Consider the following 25,309-nt stretch of genomic DNA (forward strand, 5'->3'; position numbering starts at 1 on the left):
TGACACAGTGGTACACATTCCCTCTGTTCCTTCCTGATTCCCAATAGAGGGCACTTCTATACACTTATATGCCTACCTACGTTACATCCGCACAATGCTTGTTATATAGTCTGTCTCATTTTGACTGCCCCTTATACTTGAAACGTGGTATTACAGAAGAATAACAAAAAATGTGTTGTCTGGTAAGATAAGAAATGCGGAGGCTCTACAACAAACTTGCAAGTAAATACACACAAGGAAAGCACTGACTAGAAGAAGGGATAGAATAATAGGACATATTTTGCAATATCTTCCACTGTTCTAGAGGAAGTCATAAAGGGCAAAAACTGCAGGAGACAAAAGAGATTAAAATATAGTGTATATCATAATTAACAGAGATTGGTGATACAGATGAAACTACATAATAATAGAAGTGAAAACATTCCGGTAAACTTAGATCCACGCATGAGGCATTTGAGAGGTAATTGTGAATGTGTAGATATGATCCATAACTGAATTCATTCTGAACTACTGACCTAATTATTACAAATGTATTTAAAATGTAAACATTCTGATTAAGACCCAGCTTATTGAGCTCAAATTTGATCCAAACTCTCATGCTTTTAATGAGTCATCTTGACAGCAATATTTTTCTTGAACAATTGAGCATGTAATTGGGCCAGTTTGATAGATGAGGTTATCTTCAATTTCTGCAGTAGAATCATTTAAGATTTTTTAAGAATATTCTCCATGTGCACTGATGCAGAATGTGGTAAATGTGAAATGGTACACTGACACATTTTGCAGCGTAAGTGACATCTAGCATGCCAATACGGTGCAAGATGGATGGATTGAGTAGGGCCTGTGCCTTGGTCTCCAAGATCATATGACCTTAACACACTGGATTTTTCTGCCTGGAGTAATATCCAAAGTGAAGTTTGCAGCACTCTTTTTGATATGGTTTGAGGAGCTGGAGCAATGAACTGTACAATATTGTCAAGCTTTATGTGATGATAATGAGGTGTTTAAAAGGATTTCTACTCACTACAGAGATGAGTGCAGTATTGCATCCAGATTTGGGGTAACATATGGAACACTTCTGTTAACAGGTACAAGTGTACAGTAAATCGTAACACATATGCTGAAGTAGTATTGTATTTTCTGTTAAGGTAGGTCTTGGGTAAAATTTGAGACCAGCTGGATGGAAATTTAATCACAAAGTTAACATTTCAACTAACTTGGACAATATTTCATACTAAATTCAGGGGCATCTTGTAATCATATATTTGCAGTTATCTTGCAGGTGGCTAATTTCCAGATCAATTTTTACTGGAATGTTTTTGATTCCATTACTGTGTACCTTAGGCCATGTCACTTTGCACCATTAATTGTGGTGCACTGTGGTATCCAAAAAATAATCAAGCCCACTGGGTGGAAATGTTACCCTGACATAAAAAGGGCAGGAGAAGAAACGTAGCACGAAATCAGAAAAATGAATGCGACATGTAAAAATGCTTTCAATAAAAGAAGGCAACTAGGATGAAAAAGTCATTTACTATAAGAAACAAAAAACAATCTGCCAATATATTCATCTGGAGTGTGCACCTATATGGCTTTCAGAGCAGGACACTATTGAAGATGAACAGAAAGTGCTTAGAAGTGGTGGAGGCATCATATTGGAGAAGGTTAACAAGGAAGAATGAAGATGTTTTGAAAGAAATCAATTAGCAAAATCTCATAACAGCTATCCAAAATAGGAAAACAATTTTGGTAATAGTTATTTAGACACAATAAGTTTTAACACACATTTTCAAGGGAAAACTTTTGAGAACCAAGAGAATGTAAAACAAAGAAAAGAGTCAAAGATTTGTTGAAAGTATCAAAATGCCAAAATTATTAAGAAATGAAGACGACAGCACAAAATGAGAACAGTAGTTACAAAAAACAAGAAGTAACCTTTAGAAGAAGAAGAAGATTATGATAAAGATGTAAACCTCTACTCACAGCATTTAATATACTTTTGCTAAAATGTGTTTAAATTAGAGGAACATTTAAAAGAATACAAAAACATAAATGATACACACAATAGGGCATAAAAGCATCTCCGATGTTCATCTGTATTTTTCAAATGACGCGCCTGGGAGGTAACTACGGTAATACCAGACTTAATAAAATCCCTCATATTAACCAAAGTAACATGGAACTCATCCACAAGGAAATATTTTACATGAGCTTAAAACATTTTAATAAATTTGCTAAGCTCATGAAAGTAATCAAAATAGTGAAGCCCACTGAAAACATCTTGTTGCTGTTGTTGTTGTTGTGGTCTTCAGTCCAGAGATTGGTTTATTGCAGCTCTCAATGCTACTCTGTCCTGTGCAAGCTTCTTCATCTCCCATTACCTACTGCAACCTACATCCTTCTGAATCTGTTTAGTGTATTCATCTCTTGGTCTCCCTCTATGACTTTTACCCTCCACACTGCTCTCCAATACTAAATTGGTGATCCCTTGATGCCTCAGAATACGCCCTACCAACCGATCCCTTCTTCTAGTCAAGTTGTGCCACATATTTCGCTTCTCTCCAATTCTATTCAATACCTCCTCATTAGTTATGTGATCTACCCATCTAATCTTCAGCATTCTTCCGTTGCACCACATTTTGAAAGCTTCTATTCTCTTTTTGTCTAAACTATTTATCATCCACATTTCAATTCCATACTTGGCTACACTCCATACAAATACTTTCAGAAAAGACTTCCCGACACTTAAATCTATACTCGATGTTAACAAATTTCTTCTTCTTCAGAAATGCTTTTCTTGCCATAGCCAGTCTACATTTAGATCCTCTCTACTTCAACCATCCTCAGTTATTTTGCTCCCCAGATAGGGAGAGTCTCATTTCCTAATCTAATTCCCGCAGCATCACCCGATTTAATTCGACTACATTCCATTATCCTCGTTTTGCTTTTGTTGATGTTCATCTTATATCCTCCTTTCAAGACGCTGTCCATTCCATTCAGCTGCACTTGCAGGTCCTTTGCTGTCTCTGACAGAATTACAATGTCATCAACGAACCTCAAAGGTTTTATTTCTTCTCCATGGATTTTAATTCCTACTCTGAATTTTTCTTTTGTTTCCTTTACTGCTTGCTCAATATAATGATTGAATAACATCGGGGAGAGGCTACAAACCTGTCTCACTCCCTTCCCAACCACTGCTTCCCTTTCATGCCCTCAACTCTTATAACTGCAGTCTGGTTTCTGTACAAATTGTAAATAGCCTTTCGCTCCCTGTATTTTACCCCTGCCACCTTCAGAATTTGAAAGAGAGTATTCCAGTCAACATTGTCAAAAGCTTTCTCTAAGTCTACAAATGCTAGAAACGTAGGTTTGCCTTTCCTTAATCTATTTTCTAAGGTAAGTCGTACAGTTAGTATTGCCTCACGTGTTCCAACATTTCTACGGAATCCAAACTGATCTTCCCCGAGGTCGGCTTCTACCAGTTTTTCCATTCGTCTGTAAAGAATTCGTGTTAGTATTTTGCAGCTGTGGCTTATTAAACTGATAGTTCGGTAATTTTCACATCTGTCAACACCTGCTTTCTTTGGGATTGGAATTATTATATTCTTCTTGAAGTCTGAGGGTATTTCGCCTGTCTCATACATCTTGCTCACTAGATGGTAGAGTTTTGTTAGGCCTGGCTCTCCCAAGGCTGTCACCAGTTCTAATGGAATGTTGTCTACTCCCAGGGCCTTGTTTCGACTTAGGTCTTTCAGTGCTCTGTCAAACTCTTCACGCAGTATCGTATCTCCTATTTCATCTTCATCTACATTCTCTTCCATTTCAACGGCAGAGCTAGTTGGCATATAAACTTGTACTACTGTGGTAGGTGTGGAGTTCGTATCGATCTTGGCCACAATAATTTGTTCACTATGCTGTTTGTAGTAGCTTACCCGCATTCCTATTTTCCTATTCATTATTAAACCTACTCCTGCATTACCCCTGTTTGATTTTGTATTTATAACCCTGTATTCACCTGACCAAAAGTCTTGTTCCTCCAGCCACCTAACTTCACTAATTCCCATTATATCTAACTTTAACCTATCCATTTCCCTTTTTAAATTTTCTAACCTACCTGCCCGATTAAGGGATCTGACATTCTGCACTCCGATATGTAAAATGTCAGTTTTCTTTCTGAAAGTCTTGGGTCATATTTATAGTGCCATTCCCTCAGTCACTGAATACGTGAGTAGCGGAAATGAAGTGTTGATATTCAATTTATTTATTAGTATTAGCTATTTAAATGTACAAGCTAAGTTTATATTACTTTCAGGATTGTGCTTATTTATTTAATGAATTATTTGTAGAAATACTGCCCATAACTGAAATACATTCGCTTATTCATTGTTTGTGGGATACAATCCTAGTGTAGACAACAACACTATAAATATCAAAATGAGATTTCCACTCTGCAGCAGAGTGTGCACTGATATGAAACTTCCTGGCAAATTAAAACTGTGTGCTGGACCGAGACTTGAACTCAGGACCTCTGCCTTTCGCAGGCAAGTTATCTACCATCTGAGCTACCCAAGCACAACTCATGACCCATCCTCGCAGCTTCAATTCTGCCAGTACCTCATCTCCTACTTTCCAGACTTCACAGAAGCTCTTCTGCATACCTTACAGAACTAGTATTTCTGAAAGAAAGGATACTGTGGAGACATGGCTTAGCCATAGCCTGGGGGATGTTTCCAAAATGAGATTTTCATTCTGCCGTGGTGTGTGGACTGAAATGGAACTTCCTGGCAGATTAAAACTGCGTGCCGGACCGAGATTCGAACTCAGGACCTTTGCCTTTCGCGGGCTAGTGCTCTACCATCACGTTTGAGTCTCGGTACAGCACAAGTGAAAATTTAATTCTGGAAACATCCTCCAGGCTGTGGCTAAACCATGTTTTTGCAATATCCCTTCTTCCAGGAGTGCTAGTTCTGCAAGGTTCGCAGAAGAGGTTCTGTGAAGTTTGGAAAGTAGGAGATGAGGCACTGGCAGAATTGAAGCTGCGAGGACAGGCTGTGAGTTGTGGTTAGGTAGCTCAGATAGTAGAGCACTTGCCCACAAAAGGCAAAGGGCCCAAGTTCGAGTCTCGGTTGGCACACAGTTTTAATCTGCCAGGAAATTTCAACACTATAAATAAATATACAGTATATTCTTTTATGCCTGTTTTTCATGAAATTTACTGACCACACTCTATGAATCCATAAAACTGATAATGAGTTTTCCATTTGATGGAGCAGTTTTCAACTTGACATGTGCTTGAACATCAACAACAAACACTGCTGGGGAAATATTCACATGAATCAACGTTAGTTAGCTATGAGAAACTGCATACTCCTTCCCATATGTTCATGTAACACGCAAAATACAAGACTAGAAAAGTTGAAGATTTTTACAAAATACTCATTTACTTGGGACATGCTATCTGATGAATCTTCACCTGAAAATAGCCCAACACGGCATTGAGAAATTTATTGCAACAACAAAGTAACTTCAATAAACAACAGCACTCACCTGTCCAACAATTTTACACATAACAAAAAATAAATAAAAATATTAGTATAACTCACAATTAATGTCCAGGGTAAGTACACTCTAGCTGTTAAGTATCCTTTGTTCTCAACAACTTCAACACCAGTTCCTGACTGGAACATAATGACAACTTCTGACTGGTTAATAAGATATGTTGGAGTGTACACAGTCACACCTGCAAAATTATAGAAAGCATTCTTTCAGAATCAACAAGTACAATTTGAAAGATGCCCTCAAATCAAAGCATAAATCATAAATGACAAAATATTAAAAGTTGGGTAGTAATAATACAATATAATAATAACAACAACAGAAACCACACATAGTAATTTCTGTCTGAGGATAAGGAAGAATATGACTGTTTCTCATTTGTTAATTATTTTTATGGGAAGTATGAGAATATCACATAAGTATGGAATCAAGAGTTCCGTGATAAGGGGTTCCAAGTTTATAAATTAAATGTGGTTCTATGCAGTTTTAATACTACACTGAGGTGACAAAAGGTTATGGGATATGTCCTAACATCGTGTTGGACCTCCTTTTGCCCAGTGAAGTGCAGCAACTTGACATAGTATGGACTCAACAAGTCACTGGGAGTCTCCTGTAGAAATATTGAGCTGTGCTGCCTCTATAGCCACCCATATTTGCAAATCATTCACTCAAACTGTTCAGAATGTTCTTCAAACCAATTGTGGCCTGATGACATGGTGCAGTGTCATCCATAAAAATTCGGTCGTCGTTTGGGTACGTGAAATCCATGAATGGCTACAAATGGCCTCCAAGTAGTCAAACATAACCACTACAAGTCAATGACAGGCCCAGCTGGTCCAAAGGACCCAGGCCATCCATGAACACATAACCCAAACCATTATGAAACCACCACCAGCTTGCACAGTGCCTTGTTGACAACTTAAGTCCATGACTTTGTGGGGTCTACACCACATTCGAACCCTACCATCAGTTCTTATCAACTGAAATCGGAACTCATCTGACCAGGCCACAGCTTTCCAGTCATCTAGTGTACAACTGATATGACCATGAACCCTGGCGAGGCACTGCAGGTGATGACAAGCTGTTAGCAAAGGCACTCACATCAGTCATCTGCTGACATAGCCCATGAATGTTGAATTTCATTGCACTTTCCTAAAGGATATGTTCATCATATGTCTCACATTGATTTCTGAGGTTGTTTCAAAAAGTGTTGCTGTCTGTTAGCACTGTCAAATCCAAGGAAATGCCGCTGCTCTCAGTCATTAATTGAAGGCTGTCAGCCACTGCGGTGTTCATAGTGAGAGATAATGACTGAAATTCAGTATTCTTGGCACACTCTTGACACTTGACTTCCCTAACTATTACCAAAATGGAGTGGCCCATGCATCCAGCTCCAATGACCTTTCTACATTCAAAGTCTGCCAGTTCCAGTCATACAGCCATAATCACGCTGAAAACCTTTTCCCATTAATCACCTGAGTGCAAATGACAGCTCTGCCAATGCACTGCTCTTTTATACCTTGTGTACACAGTACTGCTGCTATCTATGTACCGGTATGTGGCCATCACTAACCCATGACTTTTGTCACCTCGGTGTACCTCAGATGGTAGGGAGGTCATTATAAAAGGCACATTTAAATTTCTCTTTCACACTGGTATTAGGAATATGAATTGGCAAACTGTCCTTCTTCCAAACGGTGCTGTTATGGTGTGGTAATCTTAACTTTAGACAGTTTTTAGTAGCATGCAGGTATACGAATTGTGGTGTTATGAATCACTTCGGCAAAATGAGCTTGTGTCCACCTAGCCAGCAATTGATGGTTATGATCATTAAAGCAAATAATAGTTTAAGGGTTAAGCATAGAGAGTTGTTTGTAGGTTTTTTGTTATCCCTTTTGCATGTGACATGCATATGGATGGTTGGGGCATGTCTTCAAGGTGGAGCTGCGACTGCAATGGGTTTGTAGAAGTGTGGTGCATCATTGAGTAAAAGCAAACACTGTAACAATGAGAAGTGACTTCATGGCAGGACAGATAAGTTGAAGCTCTCAATTCCAGCTTAAGCACACTTGCAGTGGAAGAAAAGTTCACAATAACTGCTGCAGCATGGTCAGAAGAGAATTTAATCCCAGGTGCTGACATTCAGACCAAAGACAAGACAACTAACTAAAATCTGAACACAGAAATATTTAAAATGGAACAGTGCAGTATTAACTTCCCATTTTTCCTTAAGGAAAGACTGTTACTTTATAAATGTACAAAAAGTGCAGAAGGTTAATGTTTTAAGTTATTTGACATGTGAACTGTAGATGTCTTGTCCTCCTCCATGAATTGTTAGTCTGGTTGCTGGCTTTTGAAATTTTTATTTCCATATTTGGTTATTGATACCATATCCCCTTAAGGCTTGGAAGTATGAAAATTATGCTAGTTGTCTAAAAGCTGCAATAACCAGTGGCTTTAAATATCAGAGACCAAAAGGAATCATATTTAATTTTCTGCTTATTGTAGTAATGGTGTTTTTCACAATATACAACAGTCTACAGTGACCCCAAGACTTTTGTACTGTCATTAAATTTATATTTAGATCTTGTAACTGGAAGGATTCATCTGTTTCTCTCTTGATTATATTTCAAAGTGGTGCACAGATTGGCAACTTGCTTTAAATGTTCAGAAATGTAAAATTTTGCGCGCTTCACAAAACAAAAAAAACATAACATCCTATGACTAAATTATCAATGATCACTGCTGGAATTGACTAACTAATACAAATACCTGGATGTAACACTTTGCAGGGATATGAAATGGAATGGTCACAAAGGTTCAGTCATAGGTAAAGCAGGTGGCGGACTTCAGTTTATTGGTAGAATACTGATGAAGTGCAATCAGTCTACAAAGGAGATTGCTTACAAATCACTTGTGTGACTGGTTCTAGAATATTGATCAAGCATCTTGGAGCCATACCAGATAGGAGTAACAGGGGATGTTGAATGTGTGCAGAGAAGGACAACATGAATGGTCTCAGGTTTGTTTAATCTATGGATGAATGTCACAGAGATACAGAAGGAACTGAACTGGAAGACTCTTGAAGGTAGACATAAACTATACTGAGAAAGTCTATTAGCAAAGTTTCAAGAACTGACTTTAAATGATAACTGCACGAATATACTACAACCTCCTCTGTATTGTTCACATAGGTAGTGTGAGGATAAGATTAGAATAATTACTGCACACACAGAGGCATTCAGACAATTGTACCTTCTGTGCTCCATACATGAATGGAACCCTAATTAGTGGTACAATGGGCCGTACCCTCTGCCATGTAACTCATGGTGGTTTGCAGAGTGTAAATGTAGAAGTAGATACTGTCTCGCAATGTTATTGCTTCAGCTTTCTCATAACAGAGAATTTGTCATCCTGTAAACAATATATTACAACCTCGTCTTGCTTTTAGATGTAGTATCCTATACATCTGCTTCAACGATTATACTGATGGTAACAGCTACAACTTTTTTTTCAGTATTCTGAGATACATCATTATGTACACCATATACTTCAGATGACCTGATATGCTACCTTCTTGTACATCCTGACTTCACTGCTGAAACTCTGATGAGATTTCAATTGTCTGAGTGATAACTTTATTGTGAATTTTCTGTTTTCAAGGTACAGTTTTATTATACTAAGACTTAGCACTGTAATCATGTAATGATATAGCTTTATTGTTGGTATCTAATGGTCAACAAGATCAAAACCATGAAGTAAATAATAACAGATTACTGAAAAGTATTAATGTTGCAGAATTTAAGGTACTGGTGGGAGACCATACCGTTTGTCACACCAATAACTTGATGAAACCACTGGTCTGTCTGCCTTTGTAGTTCATATTGTTCTGCAAGACCAAATTAACATCAAAAGGCACAATTTTCATGGCCACCACACGTCTCATCATGTATCATGGGGAAAAAATGAAGAAAAACCAGTTGTCCATTTTTCTATGGAAACAGCATTTTGTTGTATTCTTTGGATGGTTTTTTGTTGTATTGAATGTTAGAAGGTGAGAATTAATCTGTGTCAATCTGTTAAATGTGTTCTAACAAGAAAATAAATGTGCTTCTTTACCCACAATAGAGCTTGAGGTAAGGAAGAAATAAGAAGTCCATAGACATAGATAAGTTTCCAGTTCTATTCTAAGGGAGTGCATAGACAACATACAAAACTCATTAACAAACATAATAAATGAGTCCTTTAGTTCAGGTATTATTTGTGCTTGTACTGAAGAAAGGTAATGCAGAGAGTACAGGAAACTACAGGCCAGTATCACTATTGTCATCATTATCAAAAATAATTGAATCAATCATGGAAGAAAATTTAACTAGCTACATCAATAAATATGATCCTTTAAATGGAGCACAGTTTGGTTTCTGAAACTAGAAGCACTAGGTGTAAGAGTAACAACAAACAAGTGGTTCCAGACCTACCTGGAAAATACAGTCCAAAAGGAAGTGATAGTTCAACATTTTTGCTGATTATAATTTTTTAGGAAAACAACTGTCAAGCTTGGAACATATAAATATAGGTGTGCCTTACGGCAGTGTATTGGATCCAATAATGTTCGTAATACACTATGGGCAAAACTTAAGGGCAAAAGTAACTGTTGCAGTATTAGTACAGAAGGTATCGGAAAGAAATGTGAAATGAGACAAAATGAAATGACCCTTTTATTGAAGGACAATAATTATACAAAAGACACTACAATTCATGATGGTTCCTAGATCATCAGAAACAGCTGGACATGGTTCTTAATAGAGGGTGTGATCACAACAGACAGCAATGCATGCTCAGCAACGTGCCTCCATGCTCGCCACCCAGCTGGTAAGTTGTTCTTCTGGTAGAGAGTTCCATTCCTCCACCAGCTGACTGACAACTGTTGGATGATTGTCAATGCAAGTGGATGTGCTGCAATATGTTTCCCAATTTCATACATGCTCAGTGGCTTTACATCAGGGGAACAGGTAGGCCATTCCATTGCTGAATATCCTCTCATCCCAAGAGTTCCTCCAATTGCACTGTTGGGTGTGGTCACACTCTGTCAACCATAAAAATGAAATCAGGGCTACATGCACCCCTGGAAAGCTGCACATGGAGAAGGAGTACAGTGTCATATTAACATTGACCAGTGAGTGTACTGTGTAAAAGAGGTCAGTATGCTCTTGCAACACTATGCCTCCCCACACAATAACACATAGACCACTAAAACATTCAATTTTGACAATGTTCCTGCTCGTATCTCACGTTCCTACTTCTCGCCATATGAAGTTACTTAGTACACTCAGGAATGATGTCAAACATAATCATTTTGATGGTTCAAGTGTTAATGATGTGTGGGGGCAAGATGTTGCATAGGCACACTGACCTCCAAATCTATGAACAAGGTGCACTCACTGGTCAACATGATAGTGACACTCTACTTGTCCAACACTACATCTTTTCAGGGGTGCATTTGGCCCTGACTTCATTTTTATGAGTGACTACGTACAATCACATCAAACTGTGCTTGTTGAGGAGCTCTTCAAACGAAAGGATATTTGCCGAATGAACTTAAATCCTGTCGCACATATGTGGGATGCATTGGGGAGGCATACTGCATCACATCCACATGCTGCAGTGACCATTCAGCAGTTTTAGTAGCACTGGTGGAAGAATGAAATTTCCTATCACACAAACCTTTTACTGATCTTGTGGCTAGCACAGCACTGCTGTCCATCATCATCACACACTATATTTAGAAACATGTCCCACCTTTAGTGATGTCCAGGGGAACATCATAAATCATGATGACCTCAGTGTAACTACTGTATTGTCTTTGATATAACATGGAGGACACGACACGTCCTCTTTACTGATGACAGCAGCATCATAGTCATTGATAAAATACCAGGACACCTAATTGAGGTGGAAAATGAAACCATGGAGGATGTTCACAAGTGGCGAGTATGTTATAAGTTAACACCAAACTTAATGAAAACAAAAAGCATACACTTCAGCACAAAGAGGGAAAACAGTTCTGTCACACTACGTAATAAATCTGTAGATTGTGTAACATACACAAAGTTTTTAGGGAAAAGTATTTATTGGTGGTTCACATGGAATGAACACAAAAAGATAATGGTGAAAAGAATGTCATCAGCTTGTTATGCTCTTAGGGTTCTGTAATCACTCTGTAACAGCCAGGATCCTATGGTGACATAACGTCACAAAAGACGAACACAGTTTTCAAACTGCAGAAAAAGGATATAATGTAATAACTAAAAGTAGTAATCAGGCTTGTTGTAAATAATTATTTAAAACACTGGGTATCCTTACCTGCAAAAAGTCAGTACATCTACCAATCTACATCTACGTGATTACTCTGCATATTCCCAATTAAGTACCTGGAAGAGCGTTCATTGAACCACCTTTAAACTGTTTCTCTACTGTTCCACTCTCAAACGGATGCAAGAAAAACAAGACTTAAATCTTTCTGTGCAAACTCTGCTTTCTCTCATTTTGTCATGATGATCATTTCTCCCTATGTAAGGAGGCACCAACAGAACATTTTTGCAATTGGAGGAGAAAGTTGGTGATTGAAATTTCACAAGAAGACCCTGCCACAATAAAAAATTCCTTTGGTTTAATGATTGGCATCCCAATTCATGTAACACGTCATGGCACTGTCTTCCCAATTTCTTGATAATATGAAATGAGCTACCCTTCTTTGAACCTATTCAGTGTCCTCTGTCAGTCCAGTCTGAGGCAGAACCCACAGTGCGCAGTAATACTCCAGAAGATGGTGGATAAGTGTCGTGTAAGCAGTCTGTCTCATGGACCTGCTGCATTTTCTAGGTGTTCTACCAGTAAATAACAAGTCTTTTGTTTGCTTTCCACCCAATATTATCTATGAGATAATTCCAATTTTCATTCATGTCTGCTTGTGTCTGTGTATGTGTGGATGGATATGTGTGTGTGTGTGTGAGTGTATACCTGTCCTTTTTTCCCCCTAAGGTAAGTCTTTCCGCTCCCAGGATTGGAATGACTCCTTACCCTCTCCCTTAAAACCCACATCCTTTCATCTTTCCCTCTCCTTCCCTCTTTCATGATGAAGCAACTGTTTGTTGCGAAAGCTTGAATTTAGTGTGTATTTTTGTGTTTGTTGGTGTGTCTATCAACCTGCCAGCACTTTCGTTTGGTAAGTCACATCATCTTTATTTTTAGATATATTTTTCCCACGTGGAATGTTTCCCTCTATTATATTCATATCATTAATTTTAACTAACTGGATAGTTTGACAGTGAAGATAATTAATCCAGGCCCATCAATAAATGTTTTTAATTGAAACCTCAAAGCAGTATGTTGTGTTATTTGTCTCGAGCATTACACATCACAAAGAGTACATGAATTCTGGCTGTGGCCACAAGTGTGAGTTAGTACTATGTTACAGAAGCTTCATGACACAGCCAAAACTGATGTTTTAGCTTCTGTTGCACCATATTGGAAACGAAGTCCATGGCAGACAATAGTCAACCACCATGTGCTCATAGACCCTGTAAATACCATGTAAATATTTGATGCTAAGTAAAAGTAAAGCAATAAAGTGAGTAACATATTAACAGAAGAAATTATGCCTTCAGTGAAATGGAATAAAATACTGGCAGTAGAACTACGAATTACAGTTTCCAAATTTAACCAAGACAGAATTTTGAACATTTCTTGTAAGAAACAGGTTTCACTGGTAATGCGGTATGTTCTGCTCCCGTGTGAATCCCATACTTAAAGTGCTATTATAATGAAGATGATGATGATTGTTTCTTAACCAATCTTTGTGTAAGATATTTTCTTTTTTGTGTGTGAAAAATGTGGCTTAAAGTCTGTCCATACCTATTTGTCGCACCTTGTATATCAGACTTTCAGAGCAATGAGGGAAAGTCGAATCCAGCTTCTTAATAAGGACATAAACTGCCCTGTACCATAAGGAAGCTAAAGGTACTATGCAGTGAGACCTCAAACTGGCAGTTAGTGCACCAAGAGAAGCTGTCTGAAGGTTCTTTAATGACATGTCTAGCTCAATAATTGATATGAAAGTAACAGAACTCTTTAAAAACAACTGTCCTGACAATGCTGCAAATATTTATCACAAAAAAGAAGAAAAACAATTTTCAATAACATGTTAGAAGAAATTTATAGCAATTTAGACATAGTAACTGAAATGAAAATGTCCCACTACCATACCTGATAGTACAGGCAAAACAGCTGATGTAAGAAAAGATTTTTTCATATTAGACCACTAACTTATCAGAAAGCTTACCAGTAAAATGCTGAACCCTTAGAGCATTCCGGTCAAAATATATCTTCTTCCCATCAGCAAGTACATCAAGGTGGTACCTCCATCTTGCATACTCTGGCCTTAATCGGACTTCAATAGTAGCTGAAGAATTTTCTTTTGCTGCACATAGTAAAATAAGTAATTTTAGGCTCATATATCAAGAATGGGTTGCCTTATTATGCAATACTTTTGTGACTTACTTTAGTGCACAGGGTTAGAGCACATTAAAGACAGTACAGCTCCGAATTGAACCAACATTTTTTTATTTTTTGCAACATTTATGAGACAGTGATACATTAATGTAAGTGTCTGTAGTAGGGAAGAGTGGGATGGCACCAATCAGTGGGTAGCCCAGATCACAGTGTTAGCTTTAGAACAGTCTGCTCTAGCAAAATCTAGTGAGTGCTGTGCTCTGTCCACTGAACTATGGAACTGCAATAGGCATCTAACCAAGCTTCTCATTGTTGTTGCATTGAAGTACACAAGTGCTTGTCCAATAAATTCCTTCTTATTTCTACACATCTTAGAAGCAACATAAGTAACAATTGCACTCATATTTTTATTGAGTTAATCACACAAAAGTATTGGTAATGTTTCCAATATCATTTCAGTTTGAGATTTACATTTTTAAACTATCTTATTGTAGTGTTTGGTTATGAAATTCCTTAGCACACATGTTTGGTTGCACTTATCAAATGAGTGGGGGACGGCAATCAGGTGGTTGGCACAACCTCTCGCAGACTTAAATACTAATTTGTTGACCTTTTATATCTGTATTACTTTAAGCTATAACAGATTGTAAGACTGTATTCTCTTTCAGATGCTTACTACCAGGGGAGAATGGACTGATGAAGAGCTGCAACAGCTGATATTATCTATCAATGACGGGCATTCCTTAAAACAGCTCAACATTCCATTCATAACACTGCATGAAAAAAAATTTAAGAGGCATTCAGGAGGTCCATTTCTTCGCCAAAAAGCAGTTTTTACTCCAGAGCAGGAGACAGCTTTGGCTGAATGAATAAAGCTCATGGACATATTTTTTATGGATTAACTCCACTGCAAATCTGCAGAGTGGGTTTTGCAAATGTCATGGCAGAAAATGAGCTGGCCGTATCATTTTCTGAAAGGGAACCCTTAAGTGTTAAAAAACCAGAAGCAATTAGTATCAACTGTCTTACAGACTTTAACTGACAGGAAGTAAAAATATTTTTTGACCATTTGGGAGCTGTGAGGACAAAATTTGCTCTCACACCGGATTGTATTTTTAACATTGACAAGATGGGACTGACAACTGTCCAAGACCCTGGAAAAGTGGTTAACTCTAGAGAGTTGGCCAGTGGCTAGTTGGAAGGGAGGGAAAATAATAACCACGATATGTTGCATGAATGATGCAGGGCGCTACAGTTGGCCTATGTCTGTATTCCCCAGAAAAAGAATATCTCCACATTTGCAAAAGGATGGCCATCCATGTGCATTGTACAGTTGTTCCCACATTGGTTGGTCAAACAAAGCTTTATTCGTTACTTGGCTTATGCACTTCAATGCACTTCATTCACCAATCACAGGCTAGTGTAGACAATAAAGTGTTTCTGGTATTGGACAAACAGGGTAGCCATGTCACATTACAGTCATATTATTTATGTCATGACAATGGCTTAATTGTGCTCTGCATCCCACCACAAGTGTCTCATCGGCTTCTTCAGCCACTGTAAATCTCATTGTATTCGCCTTTGAAATCCACCTTTTGACATGAATGTGATGGCAAAATCAAATCCACCTGCCTGCAGAAAGTATCCCCATATAATAATGCTACATTGTTTAACATTGCATAATCCAATGTGACACAACAGGAAATGCTGTTTCTGGGTTCAGACAAACAGGTACTTTTCCTATGAATGCAAAAACATTCACAAATGAAGATTACTTGCTGCTGAAACCATCTTGCAACATAGTGAAATTCCAGAAATAGTTGTACAGATTGGTGGCCAATGAGCAAATCAACTACAAAAAAACAAAGTCTAATGACTCGGTCTATTCAGCTAGCTGTTATGTTGACACTGATTGGCCTCTTATATTGACATTACTATGACCAAGTTATCAGTTAGGATGAATGGGCATATTAGAGGGTGTATACTGGCAAGACACACTATCCTTTCTGCAGAGCATGCTCTAGAATATGACTGTCATGACCTGGGTGTCTATTTCACCACATGGGCCATCTGGATTCTTCCACAGACACTAGTTTCTCAGAACTCTGCAGGTGGGAACTGGTCCTTGGTTCTCGGCACTCACTGGGTCATAATTTACATTTATTTCTTTGGTATCAGCATTTCTTCTCAGTAACTGCTCCTTTCTTCACTCCCTTTTATTTTTCTACATCTTTTCTTTTCTGACCTGTCTATTTTTTCCCACCCCTCACCCCTATAACATCAATGTACTTAGCTTTCCACTCTTATTAACTCATGTATGTTATTTTTTCAGTATTCTCGGTCTTTTGTCTTACCTTGTCTTCCACATTTAACGTCTCAGGTTTTTCATATCTCATCTGTCACCCTCCCCAACAGTCCGTCTCATTCTCATCCCCTCTAGTCAGTCTCCTTCTACAAATTCTCCCCATTCATAGACCTCACCAGTCCTTTTCCTTCAACCCTTTTCCTTCCCCTCCTACCCTTCTGCCAGAAGAAGGAACCACTGGCTTGAAAAGCTTGCAAATTTCAATACCTTTATATATGATTTCTCCTGCTGTTGCTTTGTGAGTAGACTTTTTATCTATACAGGTACATTATATTTTCAAAAATTTATTATCTTCTTTGATATACATCTATACTTTGTGAAGTGCATGACAGAAGGGAACCTTCCAATGTACCAGTTGAGAAGCACTAAAGTAATTTACAACTGATGATGTCATATGAATTATTGTATGACACCAGCAAACATTTGAAAAAAAAAAAACAAAAAAAAAAACCACATGCCATTTAGATAACACACACTACACAGTACACGATTATTTAAATAACACAATGCAATGGCTAGTGAAAATGTAACAGAAATAAATTATAAACCACCATTCTCAGTATACTAGACCCTTTCCCTGCTTAACATATGTTACAGGAATATTACAAGGCTAAGAACTCTGACAGATTATATTATAATCCCTTGTTCTTCCTCAACTCAACAGTTCCTTTATTATGGAGGGATGCTGGTACAGAAAAATGGAAAAGTATGAATACGGTAATGAAGATTCATGGATATCATCAGAGTAGGGATCCTGCAGTAGTTGCACACTGCAAAAAAGTACTCAAAATTACTGAAAAATGTTATTAAAAATCATCGAACATGCACAAGATTTCAGAAATCAGTACTTTCGGCAACAGACATAAGGCTATAAGGAATGTAGTGAAGCAGGAGACAGGACAACCAGTCACAGAACAACACAACAGCAGTTCTGAAATGAATGACAGGGTTATAAATGACATGTCACACAGTCACAGGTAGCAAACGCATTTAATGATCATTTCTTAAATATAGTAAAAGCATATGGAGAAATAGTTCAAGTGTAAAATTACAGCAGTATGTTGAAAATGTAATTTAAATGAATATATCCTCAATTTCTTCTTCTGAAATTAAGAAATTTATACACTCTCTTAAAAATAAAGGCTCGTCTGGTTTTGATGGTGTTTCGAATATTGTACTAAAAATTAGTTCCCATGTAATAAGCTCAGTCTTATCTGAAATTTGTAATTCATCACTAACTTAAGGCACTTTTGCTATGCAGTCCTTCTAATTCTACATGTATAGAATATATACAAGGATATTGGAAATAATTTAAGTCTTTACAAAATAAGATACAGTTCAACCTGTTTCACTGCTGACAACATTCTCCAAAATTTTTGAGAAGATGATGTATTCTAGAATAATGTCTCACCATATCAATAATAGAATCCTTACCAAATCACAGTTTGGGTTTCAGAAAGGTTGCTCTACTGAGAATGTCATTTAAACAATGGAAAATCCAAGACAGATTATAACAGTATCATGAACAGATAGTTGCTACTCACCATCATATAGCGGAGATGCTGAGTCGCAGATAGGCCAACAAAAAGACTGTCACAAAAGGAGCTTTCGGCCAACAAGGCCTTTATCAAAAAGCTCTGTGACAGTCTTTTTTTTGTTCCTATCTGCAATTCAGCATCTCTGCTATATGGTGAGAATGCTATTTACACATTCACTCACCAGATTTTACAAGCATTAAGTTTATTACTTACCAGTTGGTATTTTCTGTGGCCTCTCTAAGGTATTTCTCTACGTGAATCACAGTATTCTCCTAGACAAATTTACATTTTATGGGATTTAACAGCATAATGAAAAGGATAGTTACTACTCACCATATAGCGGAGATGCTGAGTTGCACAAAGGCACAACAAAAAGACTGTCACACAATTGCCTTTAGGCCAACAAGGTTTTTGTCAAAATTAGACAACATACACACGCACATACACTCATGCAAACGCAGCTCTGACACACACATGACCACAGTCTCTGGCAGCTGGAACCAGAGTTTGTCTTTGACCTGTACATTTTTTAGTTAATTATTTTATGTTAATCTATTTAATTATGTAGCTGTGTATTTACATACCGTGTAAGAGTAATGAGTGGAAAAGGAAGAAGCAAAGATGAGCAGACATATGAGGTCTGTTCAAAAAATTCTGGAACATTCATAATTTCGCGCCAGTGATGCCTTGGAGTGAAATGCAGTTGACTTCCCTGCACCTGCTTGCATTTAATCTGTAACTGCTGGAAGTTTCATTGTGGTATGTCTGTTAGCTATTGTTCAGTGCTGTATTGAGTAGAATGTAGTGTCGCACAGTTTGTGAATTTCAAGATGGCAGAATTAAGAGGAGCAAACCATCTGCATTAAATTTTGCTGAAACTTGACAAAATCTTTACAGAGACACACCAAATGATGCAGAAAGCCTGTGGTGATGAGTGATTAAGCTGTACTTGGTGTTATGAACGGTTCACATGGTTTAAAAATGGCCGGATAGAAGTTAAAGATGACCCTTATTCAGGTCAAATGTCAAAGTCATGCTGACAGCTTTCTTTCACTTTAAAGGATTAGTCATCATGAATTCATACCACAAGGGCAAACTGTTAATTGATAGTACTATTGGGATGTATTGTGACATCTGCAAGAAAATGTGAAAAGGAAACGGCCTGAAATGTGGTGAAACAATTCATGGCTCTTGCATCATGATAATGCGCCTGCACATACATCCCTATTAGTGTGAGGCCACTGCACAAAAACAAAACCACTGTGCTGCCTCATCCTCCATGCTCTCCTGACCTGGCCCTGCAGATTCTTTTTTGTTTCAATAGCTGAAAACCCCGTTGAATGGACAAAGATCTACAACGATAGACGAGATAAAAGAAAATTTGCAGAGAAATACCAAGATTGCTTCTGGAATTGTAAATGGCATTGGGAGTGATGTATTGATTGTGGAGGACAGTATTTTGAAGGAAACCATGACAATAAGTAAAAGGTAAGCGTAGAAAAATTTTGTGGACAAAGTTTCAGAATTGTTTGGAGACACGTCATAAGTTTATCGCAGTGTGATGGAGAGACGAGGAGCAAGAATTGAAATGAAATTGAGGGAAGGGAGGGGGAGGGGGGGGAGGTGAAGGATGGAAAAGGCTCTTTTCTGTATCATGTGATTTTTGCAATTATTTTACAAGCTGCTTGGCTTCCAATATTTATTTGCATTAATACAAAATAAACAGTTGCTCAATGACTAAATAAATATTAGAAATCAGGCACTGAAAAAAATAATTGAAAAAAATCACATGGAAAAGGAAAGAGTCTTTTCCATCCTCCAGACCCCCCTCCCAATTTCACTTTTTCACTACACTTCTTGCTCCACACATTTTCCTCCAACTCACTCTCCATTACACAATACACTTACGTCTTCTCATCTTTGCTTCTCGCTCCCCATTCACTACTGTTAAGCAGTATATAAATACGCAGCAACCTTATTAAATAGAATAACACAAATATAATTAACTAAAAAAAGTACAGGTCAAAGACAGACTATGGCAACGCTATGTTGGCAACATTACAAAACACAATCCACACTTAGAGTACACAGTAACCAGAGGTGTGCAAAAAAGTGTGCTGTGTAAATTGTAAGAAATGCACAGTTCTGCAGAACAACAAAAAATTAGATTACAAGTGTCAGTATCTAAAGAAGAACGACACCCAAGATGTGCTAGCAGATGATATTTCATGATGTAAGCATGAAACCAATCAGAAATGACTTTAAAGTAAAAACTAACAAACTGCTAATGAACTGTTTTTTGATGTTAAAAACAAATCTAACAGTAAATATCTTTAATTAGAGACCACTGATGACGCTTTACCTCAATAATGTGAAATGCGACTGATGTGGTGGTGGTGGGGACATGGATTTTCTTTTGCTTGTACTGACAGAGCAAAAATATCTTCAGAAGCATAATAGTTTTGGCAGTAGTAGCCTACTTGTTTGCGAATATATTTATGTAAAAAAGCACTGTCATTGAGTACAAATCCTTGTGAGACTAGACCAGCAAGTAATTACGCTCCTAAACATAAGAACTTGCTAAACATTAATTGTATTTCACTGCTGTATTAAGCTGACAAGGTTGATGTTGTTACGTGATCCGCACAAGAGAGAGTTTTAATCATCACCTAAAGAAATACACTTACATAATTAATTTTTTGTTTGTTTGACTGCAGCTCTGGTACACTTTGAAAACTCCAACAAAACAAAATGATACATTCCATGGAAAGAATGGAGAATTGTAGGATAGTTTGTTTTCAGCAGCAGGAGAACTCCATTCTGCCAATGAGCTGTACCATTTTGTTATGGTAGAGATTACAAACTGTACAACAGCTGCAGACATATACAGGGTGGTCCGTTGATCACGATCGGGCAAAATATCTCACGATATAAGCATCAAACGAAAAAACTACAAAGAACGAAACTTGTCTAACTTGAAGGGGGAAACCAGATGGCGCTACGGTTGGCCCGCTACATGGCGCTGCTATAGGTCAAACGGATATCAAGTGTGTTTTTTGAAATAGGAACCCCCATTTATTATTACATATTTGTGTAGTACGTAAAGAAATATGAATGTTTTAATTGGACCACTTTTTTTGCTTTGTGATAGATGGCGCTGTAATAGTCACAAACATATGGCTCACAATTTTAGATGAACAGTTGGTAACAGGTAGGTTTTATAAATTAAAATACAGAATGTAGGTACCTTTGAACATTTTGTTTCCGTTGTTCCAATGTGATACTGTACCTTTGTGAACTTATCATTTCTGAGAACGCATGCTGTTACAGCACGATTACCTGTAAATACCACATTCATGCAATAAATGCTCAAATGATGTCCATCAACTTCAATGCATTTGACAATACGTGTAATGACATTCTTCTCAACAGCGAGTAGTTCACCTTCCATAATGTTCGCACATGCATTCACAATGCACTGATACAAGTTGTCAGGCATTGTCGGTGGATCAAGATAACAAATATCCTTCAACTATCCCCACAGAAAGAAATCCGGGGACATCAGATCCGGTGAAAGTGCAGACCATGGTATGGTGCTTCGACGACCAATCCACCTGTCATGAAATATGCTATTCAATACCACTTCAACCACACGTGAGCTATGTGCCGGACATCCATCATTTTGGAAGTACATCGCCATTCTGTCATGCAGTGAAAGATCTTGTAGTAACATCAGTCGAACATTATGTAGGAAATCAGCATACATTGCACCATTTAGATTGCCATTGATAAAATGGTGATAATTATCCTTCCTCCCATAATGCTGCACCATACATTTACCCGCCACAGTCACTGACGTTCCACTTGTCGCAGCTATCGTGGATTTTCCATTGCCCAATAGTGCGTATTATGCCGGTTTACGTTACCGCTGTTGGTGAACAACGCTCCGTCGCTAAATAGAATGCGCGCAAAAAGTCTGTCATTGTCCCATAATTTCTCTTGTGCCCAGTGGCAGAACTGTACATGATGTTCAAAGTCGTTGCCATGCAATTCCTGGTGCATAGAAATACAGTACAGGTGCAATCGATGTTGATGTAGCATTCTCAATACCAACGTTTTTGAGATTCCCGATTCTCACGCAGTTTGTCTGCTACTGATGTGCTGATTAGCCGCGACAGCAGCTAAACCACCTACTTGGGCATCATCATTTGTTGCAGGTCATTGTTGACATTTCGCATGTGGCTGAACACTTCCTGTTTCCTTAAATAACATAACTATCCGGCGAATGGTCCAGACACTTGGATGATGTCGTCGAGGATACCGAGCAGCATACATAGCACACACCCATTGGGCATTTTGATCACAATAGCCATATGTCAACACGATATAGACCTTTTCCGCAATTGGTAAACGGTCCATTTTAACACGGGTAATGTATCACGAAGCAAATACCATCTGCACTGGCAGAATGTTACGTGATACCACATACTTATACATTTGTGACTATTACAGCGCCATCTATCACAAAGCAATAAAAGTGGTCCAACTAAAACATTCATATTTCTTTATGTACTACACAAATACGTAATAAAAAACGAGAGCTCCTATTTAAAGAAATGCAGTTGATATCCATTTGACCTATGGCAGTGCCATCTAGTGTGTCAACCGTAGCACCATCTGGTTTCGCCCTTCAAGCTAGACGAGTTTCGTTCTTTGTAGTTTTTTGTTTTTCCGTTTGATGCTTATTTCGTGAGATATTTGGCCCGGTCAGTACCAATGGACCACCCTGTGTAGACATCTGACCAAGTACAGATATGCAATGAGAAATTTTCACTTGAACACAAACACAGATGCAAATCAAATCTGCAGGATTTGCTGTTGTATTTGACCATGAATGGCACCTGTGCAATGTCCTCAACACATTACAAGTGTCAGTCATGCTCAGAACAATCTTGTGGGTGCATTATGTTGAAGCTAAGTGAATTTGAACTTGGCCTAATTGTTGGTGCTCATCTGTAACCAAAGTAGCTAAAGTTTCAGTTTTTCAAGAGGTACCGTATCAAAGATTTATACCATACACAAGGAAAGCAGAAAAACATCAATCACTAAGTGAAAACACAGACAAAATTGTGTGTTGGGTTACCATGATGGACAGTCACTGAAGAGGATTGTGATGAAAAATAAGAAGACGACAGCTGCAAAAGTCACTCCAGAACAGAATGTTGCACTCATGAAACCTATCATCACCAAAACAACATGAAGGGACCTGCATAAGCTGGGAATGGCAGGGTGAGTCAGAATTCTTAAACAACTCATAAGTGACGCAAATGCCTGTAACAGAAAACTGTAGTGCTGAAGCCGTAAAACCAGGACAAGGGAGCAATGGAAAAATATCATTTGGTCAGATTACTCTTGTCTCACAGTGTTTCCAACTTCAGGCTCAATTTACATCCCAAGAGCGAAACATGGTGGGGGTTTGGTGGTGATTTGGACAGTCCTAGTGTGGTTTTCCATGGGTCTTGTGGTTACTCTGGAAGGTTGTATTACTGCCAAGGATCATGTGACCATTTTTGTTGACCAGGTCCATCTCATGGTACAATATTTGTTCCACTGTGGTGATGCTGTGTTCCAAGATGACAGGGCCAGTTTTCACACAGCTCTTATAATCCAGGACTGCTTTTGTGAACATGAGGATGAACTGTTGCATCTCTCCTGACCACCATGGTCACCAGATCACAATATCACCAGATCTTAGCCTTTGTGGACTTCTTTGGAGTGAAGGATGTGTGACTGATGTCCACCCCATCATCGTTACCTGATCTTGCCACTATTACACAGCACACAGGACCTATATTCATCAATTCTGTGATGATTGGAAGCTGCTATGAACATCAGCAGCTTTTGCACATCATATCAGGCAGGGCTGTGTGTTGTGTGGGGTCTCCATATTTTTGAGCACCTCTTTTACATGCACACAAACAAAAAATTAATTACATAATTTTACTTTTGCAAGGTGATAATAACACTTTTTGACTACCCCTTTTGGACAAATAAAAAACAAACCATATTAGCAATTTATAAACTCATTTTAAGGATACAATTGTCTATTTAATCACTTCTTTTGGCAGTTATCCCAAAAAAGTATGTCGTGAGATAAGACTGACTTACCCTTTGTTATATAGAGATGAAGCTACAAATACACAAAATAAAACAAGGAATTTGGAAGATAAAAATGATTTAACAGAAATGATAGCTATAATGATCTGTCAGTTGTTAACAATTCCCCCCCCCCCCCCCCCCCCTCTCTCTCTCTCTTCACATAGTGGGAAAAACAGGTTATTTTTTTAATATGTAATACTGTCCATTCTTTCAACATGCCAGACTGTCACTTCAGCTGCCAGATACTATGCCGTGTGTGCGATTGACAAAGGCCTTGGTGGCCAAAAGCTCATTTTATGACAGTCTTTCTGTTGTGCCTATCAGCAACTCAGCTTCTCCGCTATATGGTGAGTAACACTGCTACTCTCCAACCTGGATATTCCATTGTTTGATTTAGTCTTTCATACTCATTTTGGATTTGATATGCTGTTGTGTATCCCAAAACTGAGTTTAGTAAATTCATTTGAGCTAGCTGGAATGTTCATTTTTGTTTTTCTGTCAGAGTCCTTCACTTGGCTCCATAAGAAAATTTTAGTGGTTGGCTTGTTTCTCTAAAATTTTGTTATTGATTCTGAAAAATAGCAAAGTGAGAGTGGCTTAACTTCTTACAGTTCGGTTCCTCAAATACATTTTCCTCCTTTCCCATTATGTATGTAATACATATGATGTAGTCACTTGCACTAACGAGGAGGTAATGAATAGAAGAATTTGGGGAGAAAAAAAATTGTGGCATAACTTGACTGAAAGAAAGGATCAGTCAACAGGACACATTCTGACACATCAAAGAACCATAAAATTAGTACTGGAAACAAGTGTGGAGGAGATCAAAAGGTGAATACAGTATGCAACTGCAGGTTGCAGTAGTTATTTGGAGGTAGAGAAGCTCGAAAAGGATAGAGTAGCATGGAGAGCTGCATCAAACCAGACTTCTGACTGAAACCCACAACAACTGTCTGTCAAACATAAAACTTTATTGTAACAATACCAGAGAAGGAAAGTTGGTACTCACCATACAGCGAAGATGCTGAGTCGCGATAGGCACAACAAAAAGATTCACACAATTATAGCTTTTGGCCATTAACATCTTTGTCAGCAGTAGACACATATACACCCACGCACACACACACTCACGCAAACACAAATTGCACACACGTCTGCAGTCTCAGAGAACTGAAACCAC

At 38.1% G+C, this 25,309-nt stretch overlaps 1 protein-coding gene across 1 annotated transcript in view; it reads right to left on the reverse strand.

Annotated features, from left to right (window-relative positions):
* Nucleotides 1-25,309, reverse strand: part of LOC126412981 (protein mesh) — a 224,522-nt gene that overhangs the window by 59,767 nt on the left and 139,446 nt on the right. Inside the window, exons 14-15 of the mRNA XM_050082873.1 lie at nucleotides 13,898-14,035; nucleotides 5,604-5,740 (exon numbers count right to left, since the gene is read on the reverse strand). Of these exons, the coding sequence (XP_049938830.1) occupies nucleotides 5,604-5,740; nucleotides 13,898-14,035 (275 nt within the window). The remainder of the gene's footprint in view (nucleotides 1-5,603; nucleotides 5,741-13,897; nucleotides 14,036-25,309) is intronic.

This window comes from Schistocerca serialis, chromosome 7 (genome assembly GCF_023864345.2).
Source record: "Schistocerca serialis cubense isolate TAMUIC-IGC-003099 chromosome 7, iqSchSeri2.2, whole genome shotgun sequence".
Classification (NCBI taxonomy): domain Eukaryota; kingdom Metazoa; phylum Arthropoda; class Insecta; order Orthoptera; family Acrididae; genus Schistocerca; species Schistocerca serialis.